This window comes from Zonotrichia albicollis, chromosome 21, assembly GCF_047830755.1.
Source record: "Zonotrichia albicollis isolate bZonAlb1 chromosome 21, bZonAlb1.hap1, whole genome shotgun sequence".
Lineage (NCBI taxonomy): Eukaryota > Metazoa > Chordata > Aves > Passeriformes > Passerellidae > Zonotrichia > Zonotrichia albicollis.
This window is the reverse complement of record NC_133839.1, coordinates 9,466,892-9,488,495: the sequence shown is the minus strand read 5'-3', so window position 1 is coordinate 9,488,495 and position 21,604 is coordinate 9,466,892. Positions and strand designations below refer to the sequence as shown.

Sequence of the window (21,604 nt, the reverse complement as noted above, 5' to 3'; positions counted from 1 at the left end):
AGCTGCTGGGTTGGCTCCATCCTCACCAATTCCATCACTCCCCAGCTCCATTCCCTCATCTTCATCCTCACCAAATCCATTACTCCTCAGTTCCATCTCCCCAGTTCCATCTCCCAATTCCATCATTCACTAGTTCCACCTCTCCAGTTTCATCCCCCCAGTTCCATCCCCCCATTTCCATCCCCCAGTTCCATCTCCCCAATTCCATCCCCCCAATACCATTATTCCCCATTTCCATTCCCCAATTCCATCATTCCTCATTTCTATCCCCCCAATTCTTCCCCAATTCCATCCCCCAGTTCCATCACTCCCCATTTCCATCTCCCCAGTTCTATCTCCCAATTCCACCCCATCATTCCCACCCCCACAATTCCATCAACCCCCATTTCCATCCCCCAATTCCATCCCACCATTTCCATCCCCCCAATACCATTATTCCCCATTTCCATTCCCCAATTCCATCATTCCTCATTTCTATCCCCCCAATTCTTCCCCAATTCCATCCCCCAGTTCCATCACTCCCCATTTCCATCTCCCCAGTTCTATCTCCCAATTCCATCCCATCATTTCCACCCCCACAATTCCATCAACCCCCATTTCCATCCCCCAATTCCATCCCACCATTCCCATCCCCTCAATTCCATAATTTCCCATTTCCACCCCTCCAATTCCATCCCCCCATTTCCATCACCCCAATTCCATCACTCCCCAATTCCATCACTCCCCAATTCCATCCCATCATTTCCACCCCCACAATTCCATCAACCCCCATTTCCATCCCCTCAATTCCATAATTTCCCATTTCCACCCCTCCAATTCCATCCCCCCATTTCCATCACCCCAATTCCATCACTCCCCAATTCCATCACTCCCCAATTCCGTCTCCCATTTCCATCCCCTCATTTCCCTCACTCACCATCGGGCCCGGCCGCCCCGTCAGCCCCATGGGTCCCGCAGGTCCCCTCAGCGCCAGCTGCAACAGAAGGACCAACAGGGCTCACCTTGTGACAAAGCCACCACTGGGCCACAGCCACAGCTCTCCCCACACCCACAAACCCCTGGAGTAACATCCACATCCCCAGGGAATCGCAGATTCCATCCCACCCACAACGGGCAAGCAGCTTCTCCTGGCCCAGATTTGCTGTGCCCCATCCCTGGTGGGGTCCAAGGCCAGGCTGGGACACTTGGAGCCACCTGGGGTCATGGAAAGTGTCCCTGCCCATGGAAGAGCTTGGATGAGATGGGCTTTAAGCTCCCTCCCACCCCAAAGCATTCTGTTATTCTATGAAAGCCCCTGGACTGTCCATGAATCTGCTGAGAGGACATAAATATTTATGGCCCCACTTCAATTCAAGAGAAATTTTTTTCTTTATTGTCCTGGTGGTTCAATTTTAGAGGAATTTTTCCCTTTTTTTCTTTGGTTAACATGCTCCAAACTGAGCTCCAATTCAAACTGAACACAGGGGGCTTTTAGCTCCATAATTAAGGAGTCGTGTTAACCATGCATCAACCCAGTAATTTCCACGGTGGGAAATGGAGCTGGGCCATGCTTTAAAACATCCCTCAGACAATTTGTTCCCTCGTGACAATCCAACACTTCCAAAGAGTTGTAATTATCTGTGTACTCCAGTAATTAAAATCTACCCAGTGACTGAGCTTGGAAAGGCAGAAATATTGCACAAATGCTGGGTTCTGTGGCATCTTTTTACAACACCCCATTAAAAGGGAGATGCTGTGAACCACTGCTGGCTGCAACTACATTCAGTGCCTAATGAAAGCCAAATTTTAAGGGGATAAATCAACCTAATAATGCAATTAACAGCAGTGATAATGAGAAAAACAAACCCAAAATAGGAAAAGGTTGTGCTTGCTGCAGGACCCTGTTTTCCAATCCTGTAGTTCCATACAAAAATGACATTTATTTCCCTTCCTGCATCATGGTTTTCAGCCAAAATGCTGAAGTTCATGAAAAAATTGATTTTTGTCCTTTCTAGAAATATTCACCTTTTCATCCATAGTCCAAAAGTTACCCAGGGTTTATTTGAGTATTACATTTTTTCCCCAAACATGAACATTTAAATAAAAAGGGACTTTGAATGAGGGGAGGGAGACTATTTATTTTTTGGTAAATCACAATTTTCAGCAGGGAGAAGAAAAAATAAAAGAACAAAAGCAGAGAGCTGGAGAAAGCAGATGCTTCTCATGAAGCATTTCTCAGGTCAAACCCTCTATTTCCCAGGAAAATAAAATGCTGATGGAAAAACGCTGGGCAGGCTGGAAATTAAGACTGACAAGGTAACACCAGGAACATAATCCAGGATATTATTGGCAGCACAAGGTTAATGGACAGGAAAATGCAGTGGCTGGGAGGATCAGGACTCTGCCTGAATCTGTAAAAATTCCAATCCAGCTCCTTTGGAAAAGGATGGAAAGCAGAAAACTCCCAGTTAAGGCAAACACCTCATTAAAAACCCACCAGGGGCAGGTGCTACCCATGGGGGGAGATCCCAATGGATTTTATCCCATATAAAGGTGAAATAAATGGAGTTTTTAGCTTACTTTATCCCCAAAAAAATCTGTTTTAAAATCTGCAGACAGCTCAGAGCGACAAAGCAGCTCCAGCCACACATCCCAGCTGCAGCCAGATGTGGGTTCTGGAGCTGTCCCCAAATAAAACAGCCCCAAGGCTGTGTCCCTTTGGGAACTGCCACCCTAAAAGCTGTTCTCCTTCATGGTGTGTCTGCAGCAGAATTGGGTCCCTTTGGGGCAAACAGAGCAGTTTGGGGACTCTGGGGTTCCCAATCTCTGGTTTTTAACATCAGCACTCAGGAAAGCTCCCATGAGCACCCAGGGGAGAACAATTTCAGAGCTCCACTGGCTAAAAATGTAATTTTATTTTGAAGAGATGAGTGCAGAGCCTTTCCCACTGAGGTGTCCATCCAGGCAGGGAGCAGGAGCTGGGCTGGGAATGTGCCAATCTTGTTTCACCAGCGAGCCAGGGATGATTATTTGGACATCAATCAATGAGGTCACCCAGGGAAAGAAATGTTCCAGGGATGGTCACCATGTATTCCCAAATAAATATATGAAATGACAAATCTGCCTGGTGAGATTCTGGGAGCAGCTTCTATCGGTGACATTGGTTTCATTATGAGGATTTACTGGGGGGAAAATCATACAAAAATAAAAAAATGCTTGGAGCACAGCTGCTTATAGGGACCCTCAAAATAAAAATATGCCAAGGTCAGCAGGTCTCCCAGAGATCTGCAGGAAATTAAAGCCAGTTTTGCATCAACTGGTGGTTAATAAAACCCAAATCATGCAGGTGCAACCCCGTGGCAGGTGAGAGGTTCTACCAGCAGCACTGGGGACTGTTGAGGATTTTGGAGAGGTTGAGGAGTTTTTGGAGGTTGAGGAGTTTTTGTAAGATAATGGCCACATTCAGCTCCAGATTTAACTCCCACCCTGATTTTTACCCTCCCGAATTTTCACAATCCTGCCTGCTTGTACTAATGGATAATGGACATTGTTCACAAAAAATGGACAATGGACATGTTCAGAAATGGGGCTGGTACATCCTTGAGAAAGATACAAGAAGAAGAATCATCAAGACTCAGCAAGTTTGTCAGCAAGTTTGAGAAAGTGAGAAAAAAGAGAAGCAATGGATAGGCCAGACGACCACAGCAAGACGCGTGAAAAACTGAAAGATCCAATCAGCATTCTAATTTAGATGTGTGAACAGCTAGGATTAACCAATCATGTATTAGCTAGAGATGTGTGGACAGCAGACACTTATTATAAATATAGCTCTTTTGGGGATAATAAATCTGGCTTCAGTGGATCACATTGATCATGGTGTGATGTCCCGTTCCTGATCCTCACACCACGCAGGGGCCGAGCGTGGTCACAGAGGTGTGAGAGGTTCATTGTGCCATTGCAGGGAGCCATGGCAGGCACTGCAGCTGGCAGCACTCACCCTGGCCTGCTGCAGGATGGCCTGGGCCTGCGCCTCCTGTGCTGACACCATGGGTCCCTTGGAGCCGGCGTCGCCTCCGCCGCTGAAGCGGAACTGGGGGAACAAGGTGGGGACAAAGCAGGTCACAGCTCTGTCCCTGCAGCCTGAGCAGCTCTGTTCAGCATGACTGCCCTGAGCCCATCCCAGTCTATCCCAGTCTATCCCGGTCCATCCCATCCCATCCCATGCCCTCCCAGTCCATCCCATCCCATCCCATCCCATCCCATCCCATCCCATCCCATCCCAGTCCATCCCATCCCATCCCATCCCCTCCCAGTCCATCCCATCCCATCCCATCCCATCCCATCCCATCCCATCCCATCCCATCCCATCCCATCCCATCCCAGTAACTCCATGGCTTGTCCTGTGCAGAGCCAGGAGTTGGACTCAATAATCCCGATGGGTCCCTTCCACCTTGGGATATTCCATGATTTTTATCATTATCCATCACTTCTGAAAATTTTAACCTGTCTGCGCTTTTGACTAATGAAGGAGCTCCAGTGCTTTGCAAAAAGTCAATTTACAACAGGAACCATCCAAATCCATCTTTTCCCTCAAGGAAAACATGTCCTTGGGGTAAAGGAGATGGGAGATTTCTGCAAGAAGGGGCATTTAACAGCAGCAAAACCAAGAAACCTGACTGATTTTTTTTTTTGGTTCTGTTTGTACTCACAGGCAGCATTAGCATTGTCCCTGGTGGTCCTGGCAATCCATCAGCTCCTGGGAGACCTGGGCGCCCAGGTGGGCCCTGAAAGAGGAAGAAATGAAAATAAACTTCTAAATATCATTTTGGTTCTGTCCATACACTAACAGCTGTGGTTATGTCAGGATACTGTCATGACAGCGATTGAGTTAGTGGGAATTCCAATTTTTCTTCAATTTTCTTAATTCCCTCCTTTTCCATCTTGCCCCTGCTGTTTCCAGGGTCTGCCTTGTGCAGTTTTGGAGGAATCCAAGTCTTTGCCATGCTCCAAGATAACAGAATCAATGTTTAGAGTTGGATCTGTTAAAATCTATTAAAAAGCCCCTCAAAACAGATGAAACTTCCTAACTCAGTGACAGAGAAATGGAGGGAGATAAATTCATTCCTGCATGTGTTCAATCAGCTGGGTCATTTTATTTTTCTCTGTTATTTTTTTTTTTTAATTTTTATTATTTTAGTCCTTTGAGGCTCCTTCCATTGGAATGGAGTGATCCTGTCAGGGGCTGTAAATCAGCCCAAATCCATGGATCTCCACAGAGAGAAGGATCTTTAACTGGCACTAAAGCAACGAGTGGGCAGTCAAATATCCATTGATGAAGCCATAAAAAATCAAATTTGGCCAATTTTCCCTGGCAAAAAGTTGAAGTTAATCCAAATTTCCTCCTCATTCCACTGATCCCATATGCAAATTCGAGTGACATCAATGTGTGTGGCTAATTGCAATTTTCACAGCAGTTTAAGGCAACAGGGATTTGACCACATCCCAGCAAGGCCAAAAAAGCCCCAGAGCTCATTTTGTGGCCAGCAGGTTGGGATTGAGGACTTGGCCACTCCTTTAGTTAGGAAACACCAACAATAAATCAATTTATAGAGAGCTGACTCTCTTGGGAGGGCAAGCAATGAATATTTTTGTAGTTCTTGCTCTCCTCAACCTGCTTGCAGCCTGTTCAGACCCAAGGAATAAATGTAAATAACAAATTCTGCCACAAATCTTGGGCATGGGGACACCACAAAGCCAGGCCACCCTACAAAGGAGGTGGATAAAGGTGGGAAGGCCAAATAGGCAACACAGTACCTAAAAATCAGAATATTTGAATAAAACAACCCAACAGAGCACCAAACCAAAGGATCTGGTGCTTTATCCTTGCCTCACACCCTTCCAGCAGGATCTCCCCACCCCACATCTCTCTGCTCCCTCTTCCATGTCCAACTTCACAATTCTCTAATTCCCTCCCCTTAAAACAAACCCAAACCACTCAGGCTGAGGTTCCCAGCAGGAATCAGAGCCCAACCCTGGTGGGGTGAGGAGCTGCCCCAGCCTGGCCAGGGCTGTGCTGTCCCCAGCAGGGCTGGCCCTGTCCCAGCCCCATGAGGACAAGGCCTGCATTAACAACAAGGCCCCGCCATGACTGGCCTGGATTAACAACAACGCTGCTCCCAGGGCTGGAGCAGCAGGAAAACACCAGGGAAAATCCCAGCAGTGCCCAGGGGTGGCTGCAGAACTCTCCAGAACATCCATTTCTCCAGGCAGGCTTGACATCCACAATTTGCTGAGCCTGGCCCACACCAGGGCTCTCAACCCCACTGAGAGCCCATCCCACACCCTTCTATTGGAGCAGAAATGGCACAAATCATTTAGGCCAGGCTTGTTTTGTATGATAAACCTTCTTTTCTCTCCCTCTCCTCCTATAACTCCAGCCCTGCCTATGGTGGAGCAGGGCTGAGCTTGTTTATCTCTCCTGACAAGTGTTGATGCAGTGCTTTTATCCATAAATGCCTCTTTTTGTTTCAGGCTGGGTGTGGGAGGTCTTTTCCTGGTGGAATGGACCAGCAGAGGGGGGTGAGCAATGAAACACAGGAAAATCAACCCCATAAAGCACTTTGGAAATTTAAATTCATGAATGCCTGGAAGAAATGCAGCCTGCCAGGGGCTGGGTGTAAATCCGTGTGCCTCTCCTTATGGAAATGGGGATTTGCTGAAATACAGCAGCCAGGCATGGATGGGGACTGCAACTTGCATTTGAAATGCAAACCCTGGGCTAACATTGCCATGGAAGGGTTAAACTGAAACCTGGGGGTGTCTGTGTGGAGGGTGCTGAGCCTCAGCATTCACCAAGTATGTCTCTCTCTCCCTGGCTGGTTGAAAATCAGAAAATTTTGGTCAGAAAATTACATAATAGGAGATGTTTATGGCACTTTTGGGGGTCTCTGAGTTAAGGGGGCATTTGGGAAAAGCAGCACTGGAAGCACTCAGGAGCCTCAGCATTCACCATCTCTCCCTGGTTGTTTTTCAGTCCTGGTCAGAAAATTACATCATAGGAGATGTTTATGGCAGTTTTGGAGGTCTCTGAGTTAAGGGAGCATTTGGAAAAAGCACCACCCTGGAAGCAATCAGAAGCCAAATCAGGATTTTTAGTAATGCCTTTTAGGGATCCTGTTGCACTTTTGAGGTGCCAAAATGTGCTCAGGGGAGTGATTCCCTTGGGATTCAGTGACTGATGGCTTTGGAAGGTGCAGATATTTTGTGATGAGTCCCAGAGCACCCAGACACCCAAATTTCCAACCAAACCCAGGGTGGGTGAGGGCACTGCAGTTTGCTCCAATGCTGCAGCTCACCCCCTTCCAAACAACACATTTTCCCACTTCCTTCCTGCCAGTCTGGAGCCCCCATGGAACAGCTCCCTGCTCTCCTCAGTGCCATATTTCCTCCTTCCCACTGCTGCCTAAGTCATCCCAAAGCATCCTGAGCCCTCTGGAGCCTCCCACACCCAGGCTGCTCCTCAGCTCTGCTGCTGACACAAACTCCTCTGTGCCTCCTGATCGTGCAAGAAGCTTTAAATAAATAAAGCAAATAAAGCTCTTTCTTCTTCTTTTTTTTTTTTTTTTCTTACAATGAATAAACCAGAGCTAAATGAGTGTTGGCCAATATTAACAGAGCTGACTATTGTTGGGCTGTTAATTCATTGCACCTGCCTGAGAGCAGATAAAAAATCTCTTTATCAGATGCAGGCAGAGGGAATGTTCCTCGCTGTACCCAGGGAAGGGTCATGTAAATTCATGAGCCACACTCTCAGGGTTAATAATAAACAAATTAAAAGAGGAGCTGCTCTAATTGAAAAGGAGGGTTTTAATACAGTTGCAGCGAGTTCATCACTTCTCTCTGCACCCTATGCTGGGTTACACTCTGCTCTGGACACTGCTGCAGCCTGTCCTAGAATGCAAATTATTCCTCTCAGAGTGGCTGCTGCTGCTGCTTGGCTCTGCAGGGCTGTTCCAGAGGAGCTTGGCCAGCAAATATCTGCATCTGCCTGGACACATGACAGGAGGAGTGTCCCTGTCCCCAGGGCCAGCATCCAGCCTGCCAGGAATGCAGCAGGAGAAGGGAGAGCTGAGCATCAATGATGGAGACAGGGATGAGGCCACAGGGAAAACAGCACCTTGGGAATATTCAAAATTCAAATGAGGATTTTTAGGGCTTGCCCTTGACCACTGAGAGTTGGAAACCAAGACAGGGATGAAGCTACAGGGGAAAACAGCACCCTGGAATTATTCAGAAGCGAAAAAAGGATTTTTGGGGCTTGCCCTGGACCCCTGAGAGATGCAAACTGAGACAGGGATGATGCCACAGGGAAAACAGCACCCTGGGAATATTCAAAATTTAAATGAGGATTTTTAGGGTTTGCTCTGGACCACTCACTGAGAGATGGAAACTGAGACAGGGAAGAGGCCGCAGGGAAAACAGCACCCTGGGAATATTCAGAAGCCAAATGAGGATTTTTAGGGCTCGCCCTAAAAATGAGAGATGAAAACCAAGACAGGCAGGGAAAAACAGCACCCTGGAAATATTCAGAAGCCAAACGAGGAATTTTAGGGGACCAATGAGAGATGCAAACCAAGAAAGGGATGAGGCCACAGGGAAAAACAGCACTCTGAAAATACTCAGAAGCCAAAAAAGGATTTTTGGAGCTTGCCCTGGACCACTGAGAGATGCAAACCATGCCCAGCTCACCCCCTCTCTGTGAACCCAGGCTGCAGAGCTCCTGTGTGGGCACAGTGCAGGCCCACAAGGGTTAAGCCAGGCCCAGGAGCCCCCAGGGCTGAGCCTGGATTGATTTCTGAGCTGGCTGGCAGAGATGGATGGTGCTCAGGCAGGGCCCCTCGTCCTCAATCATGTCCCAGGCACCAGAAATGGGATTTGTGCTCCATCAGCAGCAGTGCAATGCAGGGGAGGGTCCTCCCAGCACTGCTCCAGGGGAAAAGGGGCAGTGCAGCAACCACAGGGACCAAGGAGGCAACAAAGAACCTGACCTAAAACAAAGGCAGTGCCCAGGCTGGGGACGGTGCCATGGGAATGCCCCAGCACCTGCCCTGCCCTGCATCCCACCATGAACTCCTTTGGGAGCTGCTCTCACAGTATAAACGGGATTTTAACAGGATTTTAATAGGATTTTAACAGGATTTGAAGGCTCCAGGGATACCCCACAGCCCCACCAACCCACCCAAAGTCCAGCCAAGAGGAGAAAGCCACGGGCACTCACCCTCTCCCCTGGGTCACCCATCAAGCCCACGGGTCCAGTTGGTCCTGGAGGTCCTGGAAGGCCCTGGCAGAGAAAAGGAGGGAAAATAACCCTAAGCCACAAAAGAAAATGTGTTATTATTTGTAGCAGGTTTCTAGGAGCAGCAGGAAAAGCTCTCTGTTTATTCTTTGCACCACAAAATCCACCCCAAAGCTCTCCCTGTGCACGTGTGTGGCAGATGGGAGCAGCAGAGCCCAAGGAGCAGGGGGAAAATGCCACTTACTGCTGGGCCTTCAGGACCTGGGGGGCCTTCCACCAGCATTCCCTGAGCAAGAGGAAGGAAAAAAACAGGATTAGACACATCCACAAAGTCATTTTGTCCACAGGGAAATGCCCAGTGCTTGAGCTGGGCCTAAATATTTCAGCTCTTGCTGCTGCTTGGAGACGTCCCAGAGCTGGAGGGTTTGCACTTCTTCTGGATGACTTCTTCCAGAGGTGCAGAGGATCATGGAAAAGCCAAATAATGTGTAATTAAATCCCAAATAATGTGTTATTAAATCCCAAATAATGTGTTATTAAATCCCAGCCCTCACTCCCAGCATCAGCCCCAGCACAGCATCACCTTCCCCAGCATCACCTTCCCCTTCTCCCTTTGCTCAGAGCCAGGGGAAAAGCAAATCCTGGACTTTGTCCAGCCTTGGTGGTGCTGGAGCTTGAGGAATAAAGCTTTTCCTAGCCCTAAAGAGCTTAACAAGAAGTTAGCAATCAAGCTGCAAGGTGGTTTTTAAGTGATTTTTTCCAGCAGGCTGCACACTGTGATTTCCTCTGTGAACGTAGGAAATCGCTGTGTGGGAAAAATTCTGGGATATTGTTACTGCAACCTCCTCAATCTAAATATTTTGTCATCACTTTAGATCAGATCTATCATGCACTCAGGAAAATTAAGGTTTGGGTTGTTTTTTTCTCTCATGAGTATGTTAAAGTCGGAAAGAAACTCCCAATCCACCTGGAAATGTTTTTCAGGGGAATGGTTTGGGAAGAGCTCTGTCCCTTCCATCTCTGAGATAAAGCAGCTCAGGTGGAGTCAGCAATTCCCAGCTCACCTGTGGCAAACAGGGACATTTTTCCTAAGGGATGGAATCCTGTAAAAATCTATGGATGAGCAGCAGGAGCTGCTTTGGGGTCACCCTAAATTGTTCTCAGGCTCTGGTGCCAAAATCCTCAGCTGACCCCACTCCAGCCGAGCTGAACGAATCTGAAATGTCTGCAGGAAAATCCAGGCATTCCTGCCCCAAAAACCACACTCCCACAGCCCAGAGCAGCAAAAAAATAACCCAAAGCAGCCTGCCATGACCCAGCCCTGCTTCCATCAGGGCTTCTGTACCAAAAAATGCACGGCCAGCTCAGTTCTCTGCCTTTCCTGGTGCCCACACTCATTGCTACGGCATTTCAAATCTCACAGCTTGATGTGAGGGGGAATTTGCTGCTGCCACCACAGAAAGGGCTCTGCAGCTCCTCACCAGGGAGGAATTCAGGTCATGGTCATGTCCATTGCAGCTGCAGCCATGGAAATGTTTCACTGGGTGGGAATTAGAGGTGAGTTCCACACGCCTGTCCTCAGGGAAAGACCAGAGATCACAGCTCATGGATACCCCAAAATGATGGATTTTGGGTGGATCTTCTTGAGAGCAAAGCATAAGGACACCTCAAAACCCATCCTTCTTGAGATCTCATCATATGGAAAACCCAAAATCCATCCTTGTTGAGATCCCAGCATATGGACACCCCAAAATCCCTTCCAGCATCCAGACACTTCAAAATTATGGATTTTGGATGGATCTTCTTGAGGTCTCAGCATATGAACAACCCAAAACCCATTCTTGTTGAGCTCCCAGCATATGGACACCCCAAAACCCATTCTCCTTGAGATCCCAGCATATGGACACCCCCAAACCTATCCTTTGTGGAGATCCCAGCATATGGACACTCCAAAATCCATCCCAGCATATAGACACTTCAAAATGATGGATTTTGGATGGATCTTCGTTGAGATCCCAGCATATGGACACCCCAAAATCCATCCCAGCATATAGACACTTCAAAATGATGGATTTTGGATGCATCTTCTTGAGATTCCAGCATATGGACACTCCAAAATCCATCCTTGTTGTGCTCCCAGCATGTGAACAACCCAAAATCCATCCTTTTCAGGACCAGTGGTGACACATTCTGGTGTGACAGGTTCTAAACCAGGAATTAGTCAGGGTGCAGAGAATCCCAGCCCACACAGGAGGTTTTTGGGGTCCTGCTGTGAGCACACACAGCACCAAGGCTCTGCTCCCCAGCACGCTCCTCCCCAGGGGGAAGGGTCAGGGATAATTGGCCCATTTGGGATGCAAACATCCTTGGCATCTTCCCATATTTATCTGCTGGTTTATGTCGAGCTGGGGCCTTGGGGACATCTGGAGATTGTCCTTGGCAGGAAACCTCCTGTGTTCCCATGGATGTTCATCAATGGGAGCGATGGAAACGTGGCAGGGTTTTAAGGACAGCACCAGTGGGGTGATCCCATTGAGGGGGGCAAGATAACTGTGGATTTGGGATTGTCCCAGGGGAAAACAGGGTTCCACTGCAGACAACACCCACAAATGAAGCCAACATCCCAAAACCAGCACAAAATCCTGCTGCAATTCAGAGGTGCCGAGCAAACCCTCCCTAAAGGGGAGCACCGGGGTCCCCCCAAAAGGACAGAGGGCTCTGAGGAGGTGCCAGCAGCCTGGTGACCCCACAGCTGGGACATTTGGGATCCCTGCATCCCTCCTCTCCATCCCTCCCGCCCCTGCCCTGCCCCGCTGCCTCCAGCAAGTGTCAGCACAGAGCAAGGATTGAAGGACAGCTGGGTTTGAAAGGCAAGGAGCAAAAATCCACCAGAATCCAACTTTGTGCTTGGGTTTTATTTCCCTTCTCCTGCAGCTCCCATCAAAAACTGGGGAAAAAAAAATAAAAAATGAGCTAAAGAGCACAGCAAATCCGAATTTCCCTGCTCAAGAGGAGCTGCACGGAGAGAGAGAAGGCAGCATTTGGTCTTGTTTACTTTCTGGCAAAAGCCATCCATGCTCCAGTGTTTTGAAATAGCAAAGGCGGCCAAATTCTTTCTGGATGATTAAACTTAACTATTTTGTTCGCTTTGTAGCTTTTCAGGCTGGGCTTGTGCCATCATCTTCGTGGGGTCTGGCTGCCCCCCTTCTCTTCCCCTCCCACCCCTCTGATAAGGAAATCGCTGGCTCCTCCTTTTGTTTGCAGAGTGAGAGACCCAGAAAGGAAGAGGAGGAAGGAAAGGTCAGAAATGTTTTTGCAAGGGGCTAAATTGGAGTTTTGAAGCCACGCTTCTGCACCCCAGCACCTGCAGAAATTTCAGGTGAAAGAGGAAAAGGAGGAAAAATTAGAAGGGAAATAATGGCCTGAGGATGATGGGCAGTGCTGTGCTGGCCCCCTGCCAAGGAAAATGAGGTTAATTGAGCTGTGGGTGTGCAGCCAGCAGGAGCTCAGCCCACAGGGACAGGGCTGGGGCAGGTGGGTGTGAGGAGCTGATCCCCAATTCCAGCCTGGGAGGAGCAGGGATGGGGCACCTGGGCATCCTGGCATGCAGAGAGGGGAAAAATGGGAATTTACCAAGAGCTTCTTGCTCTGCTCACAGGAACCCCTGAGCCAGCCCCACCATGAGGTTCCTTCCCCACCTTGGGGTGCTGGGTTGGGCACCCACAGCTTGGAATTGTTCTTTAGACGGAAAATCAACCTCAAAATCAGGCCAGAAATACAATGGAAGAGGGTTCCACAAAGGAAAAGCTGGTGGGACTGTGAAGCTCAATTGAGGTTAATTGAGCTGTGGGTGTGCAGCCAGCAGGAGCTCAGCCCACAGGGACAGGGCTGGGGCAGGTGGGTGTGAGGAGCTGATCCCCAATTCCAGCCTGGGAGGAGCAGGAATGGGGCACCTGGGCATCCTGGCACGCAGAGAGGGGAAAAATGGGAATTTACCAAGAGCTTCTTGCTCTGCTCACAGGAACCCCTGAGCCAGCCCCACCATGAGGTTCCTTCCCCACCTTGGGGTGCTGGGTTGGGCACCCACAGCTTTTGCAGAGGGCACCCACAGCTTGGAACTGTTCTTTAGATGGAAAATCAACCTCAAAATCAGGCCAGAAATACAAAGGAAGAGGGTTCCACAAAGGAAAAGCTGGTGGGACTGTGAAGCTTAATTGAGGTTAATTGAGCTGTGGGTGTGCAGCCAGCAGGAGCTCAGCCCACAGGGACAGGGCTGGGGCAGGTGGGTGTGAGGAGCTGATCCCCAATTCCAGCCTGGGAGGAGCAGGGATGGGGCACCTGGGCATCCTGGCATACAGAGAGGGGAAAAATGGGAATTTACCAAGAGCCTTTTGCTCTGCTCACAGGAACTCCTCAGCCAAGAGATCCTTCTCCACCTTGGGGTGCTGGGTTGGGCACCCACTTTTGCAGAGGGCACCCACAGCTTGGAATTGTTCTTTAGAAGGAAAATCAACCTCAAAATCAGGCCAGAAATACAAAGGAAAAGGGTCCCACACACAGTGGGACTGTGGAGCTGGTGCAGGAACAAACCTCTCCACAGCTTTGTGCTGCAGGGATTTATTTTATATTCCTTTTATTCCCACAGGGATAAAATTATTCCCATTGGAGGCACAATTAAAGGCAGCCCCAAGCTGGGAGTTCAGGGCAGGATACAACCTGGATGCTCCCAAACTCCTGAGGGATGAGAGCTGTCCCCTGCCCAACACTCCAGTCCCAGGTTTGATTTTGCTAAACGAGAGATTTCATGGGAATTCTTGCACTTCCTTCACGATTTAGGTCGCTCCTTGAAGCTTTAAAATAAAATTATATAATTACAGTGGTTTATTCAATGAACAGGGAATTCTTTCATGGGGAGTTTTCCTCCCAGCTGTCCCAATGAGAAAAAAATTGTCTGAACCTTTTTCCACGGGGGGAAAAACCAACAAAACCCCAAACTCAGGTGTTCCTTACCGGCTCAATGATGGCAGGTTCCCCCTTCTGCCCCTTCTCACCCCGGGGGCCACCAATCTGTGGGACACAGGGAAACACAAACCAGTCAGAGAGGACATTGCCACATCATCATCATCATCATCATCACCACCAATCCCAGCAGGAATTGGAGCTCCTGGCACAGCCCTGCTGAGGTTCCTGCAGGAAACACCCAGGGCAGCTCCTCTTTGTTTAAATACAACTTTCAAGTGGGTTAATCCTTTTTTTTTTTTGCACTAATTCTGCTCTAAATTATGGAAGGATCAACATTTTGAAGCAGAATGTTGGTGGATGGAGCAGAAAGCCTCTCACCCCTTCGTAGATGGTGTCCTGGTTGGCTGGCATGCCTGGGCCAATGTCAGGAGAGGCTGTCCGGTCGTAATAACTGTCATAATAATTCCCATCATATTCCTTTATGGTTTCCTCAGTGAAATCTTTATCCAGGTCATCCCCTCCTTGAGCAGCCTGGAGAGGAAAGAGCAGCAATGGGTCAGGCTGGAATTCTCTCCATGCTGGAATATTAATTGTTGTCAGATTAAGGGAGTGATTTTTGCAAAATGAGGATGCTTTTTAATAACACTGACAAGGGGAAAACCCGGGGAAAAGTTAAATTCTGGAATTTTTAAGTCTCCAGTGACTTCTCCAACAGCAGGAAGACAGATGGGAGAAGCTTCATGTCAAATACACGCTCTGGCTTTCCCTGGGATTTCTTCACTGATCCCCAGTAAAACACTGTGAGTAGAAAAACTGGAGTGAGGAAAACACAACACAGCACAAAGCTCGTGTCAGGAGCAAACTGCAAATGCCTGAAGGAAGAGGTAATGGAAGTTTCAGGCTCCAAATCCTCCTCATCTCTCCCAGCCCTGGTGCTGGAGACCCTGGATTATCAGGGCCAAGGAGTCCCACATCCGCTCCCAGATTTCAGATGCACACCAAACCCAGGATGTGTCACTGTCAGTGTCCAATTACACAGGAAATGTGGAAAAACCCCAGTTCACTTCTGTGGGAGCCTCCTGTTTGTTTAGTCTGGGATCCAATCTGTGCCTGGGCCCATGCAAGGAGCAGAAAGCTGTTCCAAATCTGATGCCTCAACCCCTGAGTCCTCTCAGAATCCCTTCAGATGCCACGGAGCACAGCAAGGACATCCAGACAGGGCTCAGAATTTCCTTGCTGCTCTCCCAGCAGCCTGGCAGGCTCAGCCCTTTGGCACCCCTGGCTCTGAGCAGCCCTGCAAAGAACAACATGTGCTGCTGAGGTTTATTTGGTTTCTTTCTTATCCAGGTAATGACCAAAATAGTCCAGAAATTGAATTCTTTCCAGTGCTTCCTAGAGAAATAGCTCCTCACTACTACGGATTCAAAGTCACTTCAGTGTCATCATAACTTCCAGATTTCTTTGTATGCCAAAACTGCTCAGGAGTCATAAACATGAACATCTGGGTCTAAATTCAGGAGGTTTTAAATTAAGATTAAGCCTAGAACTAAGGTACTCACCAGCCCACCTTCTCTTAGCTCTGCAAACACCAACTGGCCTTGGAAGAAATTATAGTTTGGCATTTATTTAATTAGAAAACTTGCAAAAGTCAGGATTGTTTTTCCTTTGGGCTGGTTCAAATGGATCTGTTACTATCACACCCCCCCCTTTTATCCTGGCTGAAATATTTCACCTGGTTTTGCACTTTGAAACATTAAAACCCTAATCTAAAAAAAAAAATCTCATCTGCCTCTAAGGCTTTGAGGATAACAGCAAATTGCACGAAATGAATATCAAAAATGTCTGGTTTGATATTTTAATTGAGGTCCTCAGGTCTATTTGCATGGAAAGATGATATTTGGAGTAAGTGGGCAGTTCCCTGCCTGAGCTTCCCTCCTCTATTTCCTTTCCTTAACAACTAAAGTGGCCCTTGAAACCTCCTCCTTCTTCTTCCACTTTTTTATTTAAGGCCCCTCTATCCAATCTTTAATTTCTCTCTCTTAGAAATCCAAGCTTGGCCAAAGATTTCTGGCCCTTGGTGAGGAAATGGAAAACTTTCCCATCCATGGGTTCCCTCCCGTTGTCTCCCTCCATTCCTGGAGCCTTTTCCTTTCCTCCCTGTGCATTTTGGGCTCTCCAATCTCCTCCTGCCCATTTTGGCTGGACTGGATCCCCCCCTGCCCTTGGATCTGCAACTGCCTCTCTCCAGCTTCTCAGATCTTTGCTTGGACATTTTTCCCTCTAATTTCCACCTCCAGGGATCCTGGCCAACTTTTGCTGTCTCTTTTGCCGGCCTTGAATTGTGACAGCCCCACAACAAATAATTCTCCACTGGAGAAAGCATCCCCAGGATTTTCCTGGGAATTAAGATGGGATTTGGGAGCATTACAGGAACATGGAATGGTGTGGGCTGGAAGGACTTGAAAGCTCAACCAGTTCCAAACCAGAGACATCTTCCACCAGAGCAGGTTGCTCAGAGAACAATTCCACATTATCCCAACCTTGATTCCCATGCTGCTGCTCCTGGATAATGAAGGATTTGCCCATTTAATGCCATTATTTCCTCGCTCTGTGAGCATCCAGCTCCCCAAAAATTCATCTCAGTCCCACCAATATTCACCTGTTTCAGCATCAACATAAAAAGCAAGAACTTAAGCACAGGAGGGTCTGGAGTGCAGCATTTCAGCTGGAGGTTATTGAAGTGTGGGGAGGTAAAAGTTCAATTTTCCAGCAGAGAAAGCTGTGGGGTCTGGGCTGATCCCAGATCTGGGCAGATCCATGCACACAATAAAGGAGTTCACTCCAGGTGGATGCAGCAGTTTTAGAATCAAGGCTGTGTTTCAGTGTTGAAATTGTTTTTTTAAAAAAAAAACAAACTGAAAAACATAAAAATGCTTTTCAGTGGAAATGGCAAAATGAAAAATATTGATGTTCTCCAGCAAATCAACATTTTAAGGATTTATATTAATAACTTTGGGATAAAAGGCTTTTACTGAGATTTTAACAGCAACCCTCATTTCTCTTTTTGTCAGACAATCACTTCACCCGAGGAAATGCAGATGTCAATACGAGCAGCTTTTTCCAGGGGAATAATCCTTAACCAAATTCTAAATATCTGCGTTCCCCACCCTGAAAAATGTGGAGTGAAAACATTTTCCAAGAAACTTCCTCTCCCTGCAGCTGCCTGAACCACTTATGGATTTACCATCTGGCTGCTCCTGTCTCCTTTGCTTCCAGGGCTATGAAACAGCAGAATTAATTAAAAAAAAATTAAAATTAATGAATTAAAATTACATCAGTCTCATTGTAGGTGACGACAGTGCTCGTGGGGAGCTCAGCTTCCACTGCATTTTCAGTGAGGCCACCCTGGGGATCGATTTCCTCGTTGTAGTTGATGTCTTCATAGGGCATTGGAGTAAAATACTCCTCGTTGATGGTCTCGTAGTTGTACTCATCAACCAGGGGATCATCCACTGCTCCATCCTCCTTGGCTTGCTTCCCGGGGTTCCCTCTCTCAGGGGGTGCTGTGGGAGCTGGATTATCCTGTTAAATGTGGGAAATAAAGCACCACGATCAGAGAACAAAACCATTCTGCATCATCCTCCCCTTTACAAAGGCTCAGCCCCCACACCCCTGCCAGGACCTGCCTCAGTACCTGCTTGGTTTCGGGTTTCTCTCCAGCAGCCACATCAGGAGGGCTGGGTTTGGTGGTGGGGCTTTCTGGTTTGACAGCTTCGTCCACATCCTCGTAGTAGGGGTACTCGTAGTAGTAAGTGTCACCTTCTCCCTCCCCGTCCGTGTACTGCAGGGAGAGGAGGAGAAGCAGGGAATGAGGGGGGAGCACCCAGCGTGTCCCTGCAGCTCCTGTGGACATCACAGCTTCACACTGATGGCATATCTGGGACAAATTCCTCCCTGGAATGGGTCACCCCGAGTAGTTGGAGCTGCTCCATCCCCGGAGGTGTCCAAGGGGATATTTGGGAGAAATTCCTCCCTGGAATGGGTCACCCAGAGCAGCTGGGGCTGCTCCATCCCCGGAGGTGTCCAAGGGGATATTTGGGAGAAATTCCTCCCTGGAATGGGTCACCCCGAGTAGTTGGAGCTGCTCCATCCCTGGAGGTGTCCAAGGGGATATCTGGGAGAAATTCCTCCCTGGAATGGGTCACCCAGAGCAACTGGGGCTGCTCCATCCCTGGAGGTGTCCAAGGCCAGGTTGAACATGGAGCAACCTGGGATCGCAGAACGCACCCCTGCCCTGGCAAGGGATGGAATCTGATAAGCTTTAAGATCCCTCCAACCCTGGAAGTGTCCAAGGGGATATTTGAGAGAAATTCCTCCCTGGGAAGGCAGGGAGCCCTTGGAATGGGTCACCCAGAGCAGCTGGGGCTGCTCCATCCCTGGAGGTGTCCATGGCCAGGCTGAACATGGAGCAACCTGGGATCGCGGAATGCACCCCTGCCCTGGCAAGGGATGGAATCTGACAAGCTTTAAGATCCCTCCAACACAAACCAGTGACTTTATGATATTTTTTCAACTTTGGATTGCTGAAACCTCCCAGACCTGACACACCTGACCCCTTGAGAGGAGCAGAAAGCCCGCGAGCCCTGCGGCCGCTCCAGCACCATTCCTGCACTCACAGCACCTCTGTGACTTCCCAGGCACCCCAGGCCTGCAGGCTGGAGGCCTTGGAGGAGCAGATCCTTGCAGCCTTGCCCACAGGGCGTCAGTCACTCACTCTCCAGCAGCAAACCCAAACAAAGGCTGGTTCCAGGCGGGCACGGCCCTGCTCCTCGCCAGCCCAGCGCTCCCTGGCAGCGGCCGCCGGCGCGTGGAGGAGTTGTTCCTACATGGAGCAACACAGCCTCGGGACAAGCCAGCTCTTGTTGGGCTGCTGGCTCCAAAAGAGGAGTTTTATTTTCCTGCTGCCACAGATTTCCACCAAAGTGCTGTTTTATTTGTCTTATTTATTGTTTCTGCAGAAGCGCTGGCGGAGCGGGCGCGGCGCTCGCCTGGGGCTGCGCCTCGCCGTGAGCATCCCAAAGCCCTGCTTAGGTGCTGGATTAATTTAATCCCAAAGATAAACTGGCAGGGCTGATGGCATTACTGGTTCATGGGGATTCCCTGACCCTGCAGGTCTGGGCTCAGCTGAAAGCAAATCAGCCCAAGAGGAAGTCAGGATGCCAGACAGCAACTGCAGTGAACTGAAAGCTCTTTAAAAAGGGCAAAATTCAGGTGATGCTCAGTAAATTCAGCCACACCCAGGCATTTCTGATTGGGCAGCAAACATATAAATGCATCCTGCACCAGCCTTTATTATTTTGTTTCTTTTTTTTTAAGGAAAAGGCCTGAGGTGAACCCTTCATACAAAAATTATTGGGCACAGCAGCACCTAGGGATGACTTGGGAGCATTTCTGCCAAAATGAGATTAAAAGGAAATCCAGGGGAAAAATGGTTCTTCCTCCTTTAACACCTGTTGTTTCACAGAGTATTGAGAAAGAATTGTTTAATCCTTTTACAAGTCCAACAGCATAACTGGAAATTTAGAAACGGTGCTGGTCTGGACAGGACTGGAGCTGCCAGGGAAGGTCAATAATCCCCACTTGGCTCACGTTGTCTCTCCTGTGTTTCTGAGCTCCAAAAGGATGTTCCTTTCAGTCTCTGGAAATGGAAGGAGCTCAGAAAGAAGGAAAACTCCCAAGACTCAAACCCAGAACTTGCAAATCCTATAAACAATCCCTGTCTTGGACGCTGGAGACGAATGGCGGGGAAGCTGAGCGGGAGGAAGGATCCACGTGTTTGAGAGGGTGAAATAAACCCAAATATTGGTGGTTACACCCCAAACCACCCCCAGAGACTCACGTATTCATCCTGGTTGGGGTCCTGGGACTGGGGGGAGTCGGGGATGGCGGTGTCACAGTCGGGGCTGTAGTGCTCACAGTACTCCAGCGCTGCCCGCGGGTCCGCCACGATCAGGAGCTGCTGGATGTCACCCTGCAGGGAGGGAGCACAGAGGGTCAGGGATGGGTGCTGCTGCTGCTGGAGACACCAGCCTGAGGCTGCAATCAAAGCCAGGAACACAAAGAAATGGAAAGCAAAATGTGTGGCAGGGCCATTTTCCTGACATGGGCACATCCCCTGGGATGAGCCAGGGGAAAAGCTCCATGTCCAGGGAGCAGCTGCTTCTCTTGGGCTGCTTCACAAGGTGTGAACTGTAGTAAACCCCTCAGGTTTAGCCAGGGCCCCTTGGAGAATAGAATGCTGACACAGCAGCAAAGAAGTTTCCTGTCTCCAGGGACATCCGCCTTGTACCTTATCCCTATAGCCATGTAAGGCAATATTGTGTTAAACCCTACTATTGGTCACTTATGGTCACTCTAACACCTTTGCCATTGGTCAGGATTGGATCCAGGCCAAGGGTATAACAGTAGCACACTGTACCCCTGCTAACTGGGAAGAAGAAGAGCTGAGACCCTTCACGGACCCTACAATAAAGCCATACTCGTGGAACAGCCAGCGTCCTCTGCTTCTCCTCTCTCTACTGTCTGCTGGAGCCTTAAGCCAAGGGAAAAGCTACCTAGCAAGCAAAGCTGAAATCACAAGAGCTGCCTGATCACTAAGAGCTGAATATCTCCCTGCTTGCTAGGGGCTGACCCGCGGCCTTGGTCTGAGAGCGAGCTGGCTTCTGGCACCCAGTCCCCTTGGGGACTGAGCTCTGGGGCTGTAACAGCTTGCATAGGATAAGACCAAGCAAGGCTCATTTAGTGAACCCACTGTGCTTCATCACCAGCCCCAAATCCACCTCCCCAGAAGACAAATCACCCAGTACCACAGCACTGACAGCCCCAAGAAAGCCAAGTGCAGGAAAAATAAAAACAAAAACTGAAGGTGTTTGTACCCCCTCCCAAATCAGCAATACAACAACTCCTTTCCACCTGGTCCTGTCCAGGACTGCAGAGTCACCCTCTCCAGTCCCAAAAGCTGCTTTTTGGCCTCAAAACTACTCTGCTTCTCCCATCCCACCAGCTGGTCTCACGTCACCCCCTTTTTTTTTTTGCATCTTTCCTTACCTCAATGTTCCACCCACAACAGACACAGCCAGAGATTAGAAATGCATCTGATAAACCCAGAAAAGAGCCAAAGGGAGGCTTTTTTATACTAAAACCCAGGTGCAGAGGAAGCTCATTAGGCACCAGGGCTGGTTAATGGAGCAGCTGCTCCCTGAAGCCCAACACAGCCACAGCCAGAAGGTCAGAGCAGAAATTGCTCCTGAGTTTCCTAAAGAGCCACCACGCTGCTTGGCCACGGTGCCAAAATCCAGTTCATTCAGC

At 48.8% G+C, this 21,604-nt stretch overlaps 1 protein-coding gene across 2 annotated transcripts in view; it reads right to left on the bottom strand.

The window, feature by feature from the left end:
* The window catches only part of COL5A1 (collagen type V alpha 1 chain), a 150,119-nt gene that overhangs the window by 59,517 nt on the left and 68,998 nt on the right, over window positions 1-21,604 (bottom strand). For both annotated transcript variants that reach the window (XM_074556412.1, XM_074556413.1), the window contains exons 5-14: window positions 20,136-20,267; window positions 17,931-18,077; window positions 17,570-17,818; window positions 14,615-14,767; window positions 14,285-14,341; window positions 9,519-9,560; window positions 9,257-9,319; window positions 4,689-4,763; window positions 3,977-4,069; window positions 917-973 (exon numbers count right to left, since the gene is read on the bottom strand). In XM_074556412.1, the coding sequence (XP_074412513.1) occupies window positions 917-973; window positions 3,977-4,069; window positions 4,689-4,763; window positions 9,257-9,319; window positions 9,519-9,560; window positions 14,285-14,341; window positions 14,615-14,767; window positions 17,570-17,818; window positions 17,931-18,077; window positions 20,136-20,267 (1,068 nt within the window). The remainder of the gene's footprint in view (window positions 1-916; window positions 974-3,976; window positions 4,070-4,688; window positions 4,764-9,256; window positions 9,320-9,518; window positions 9,561-14,284; window positions 14,342-14,614; window positions 14,768-17,569; window positions 17,819-17,930; window positions 18,078-20,135; window positions 20,268-21,604) is intronic.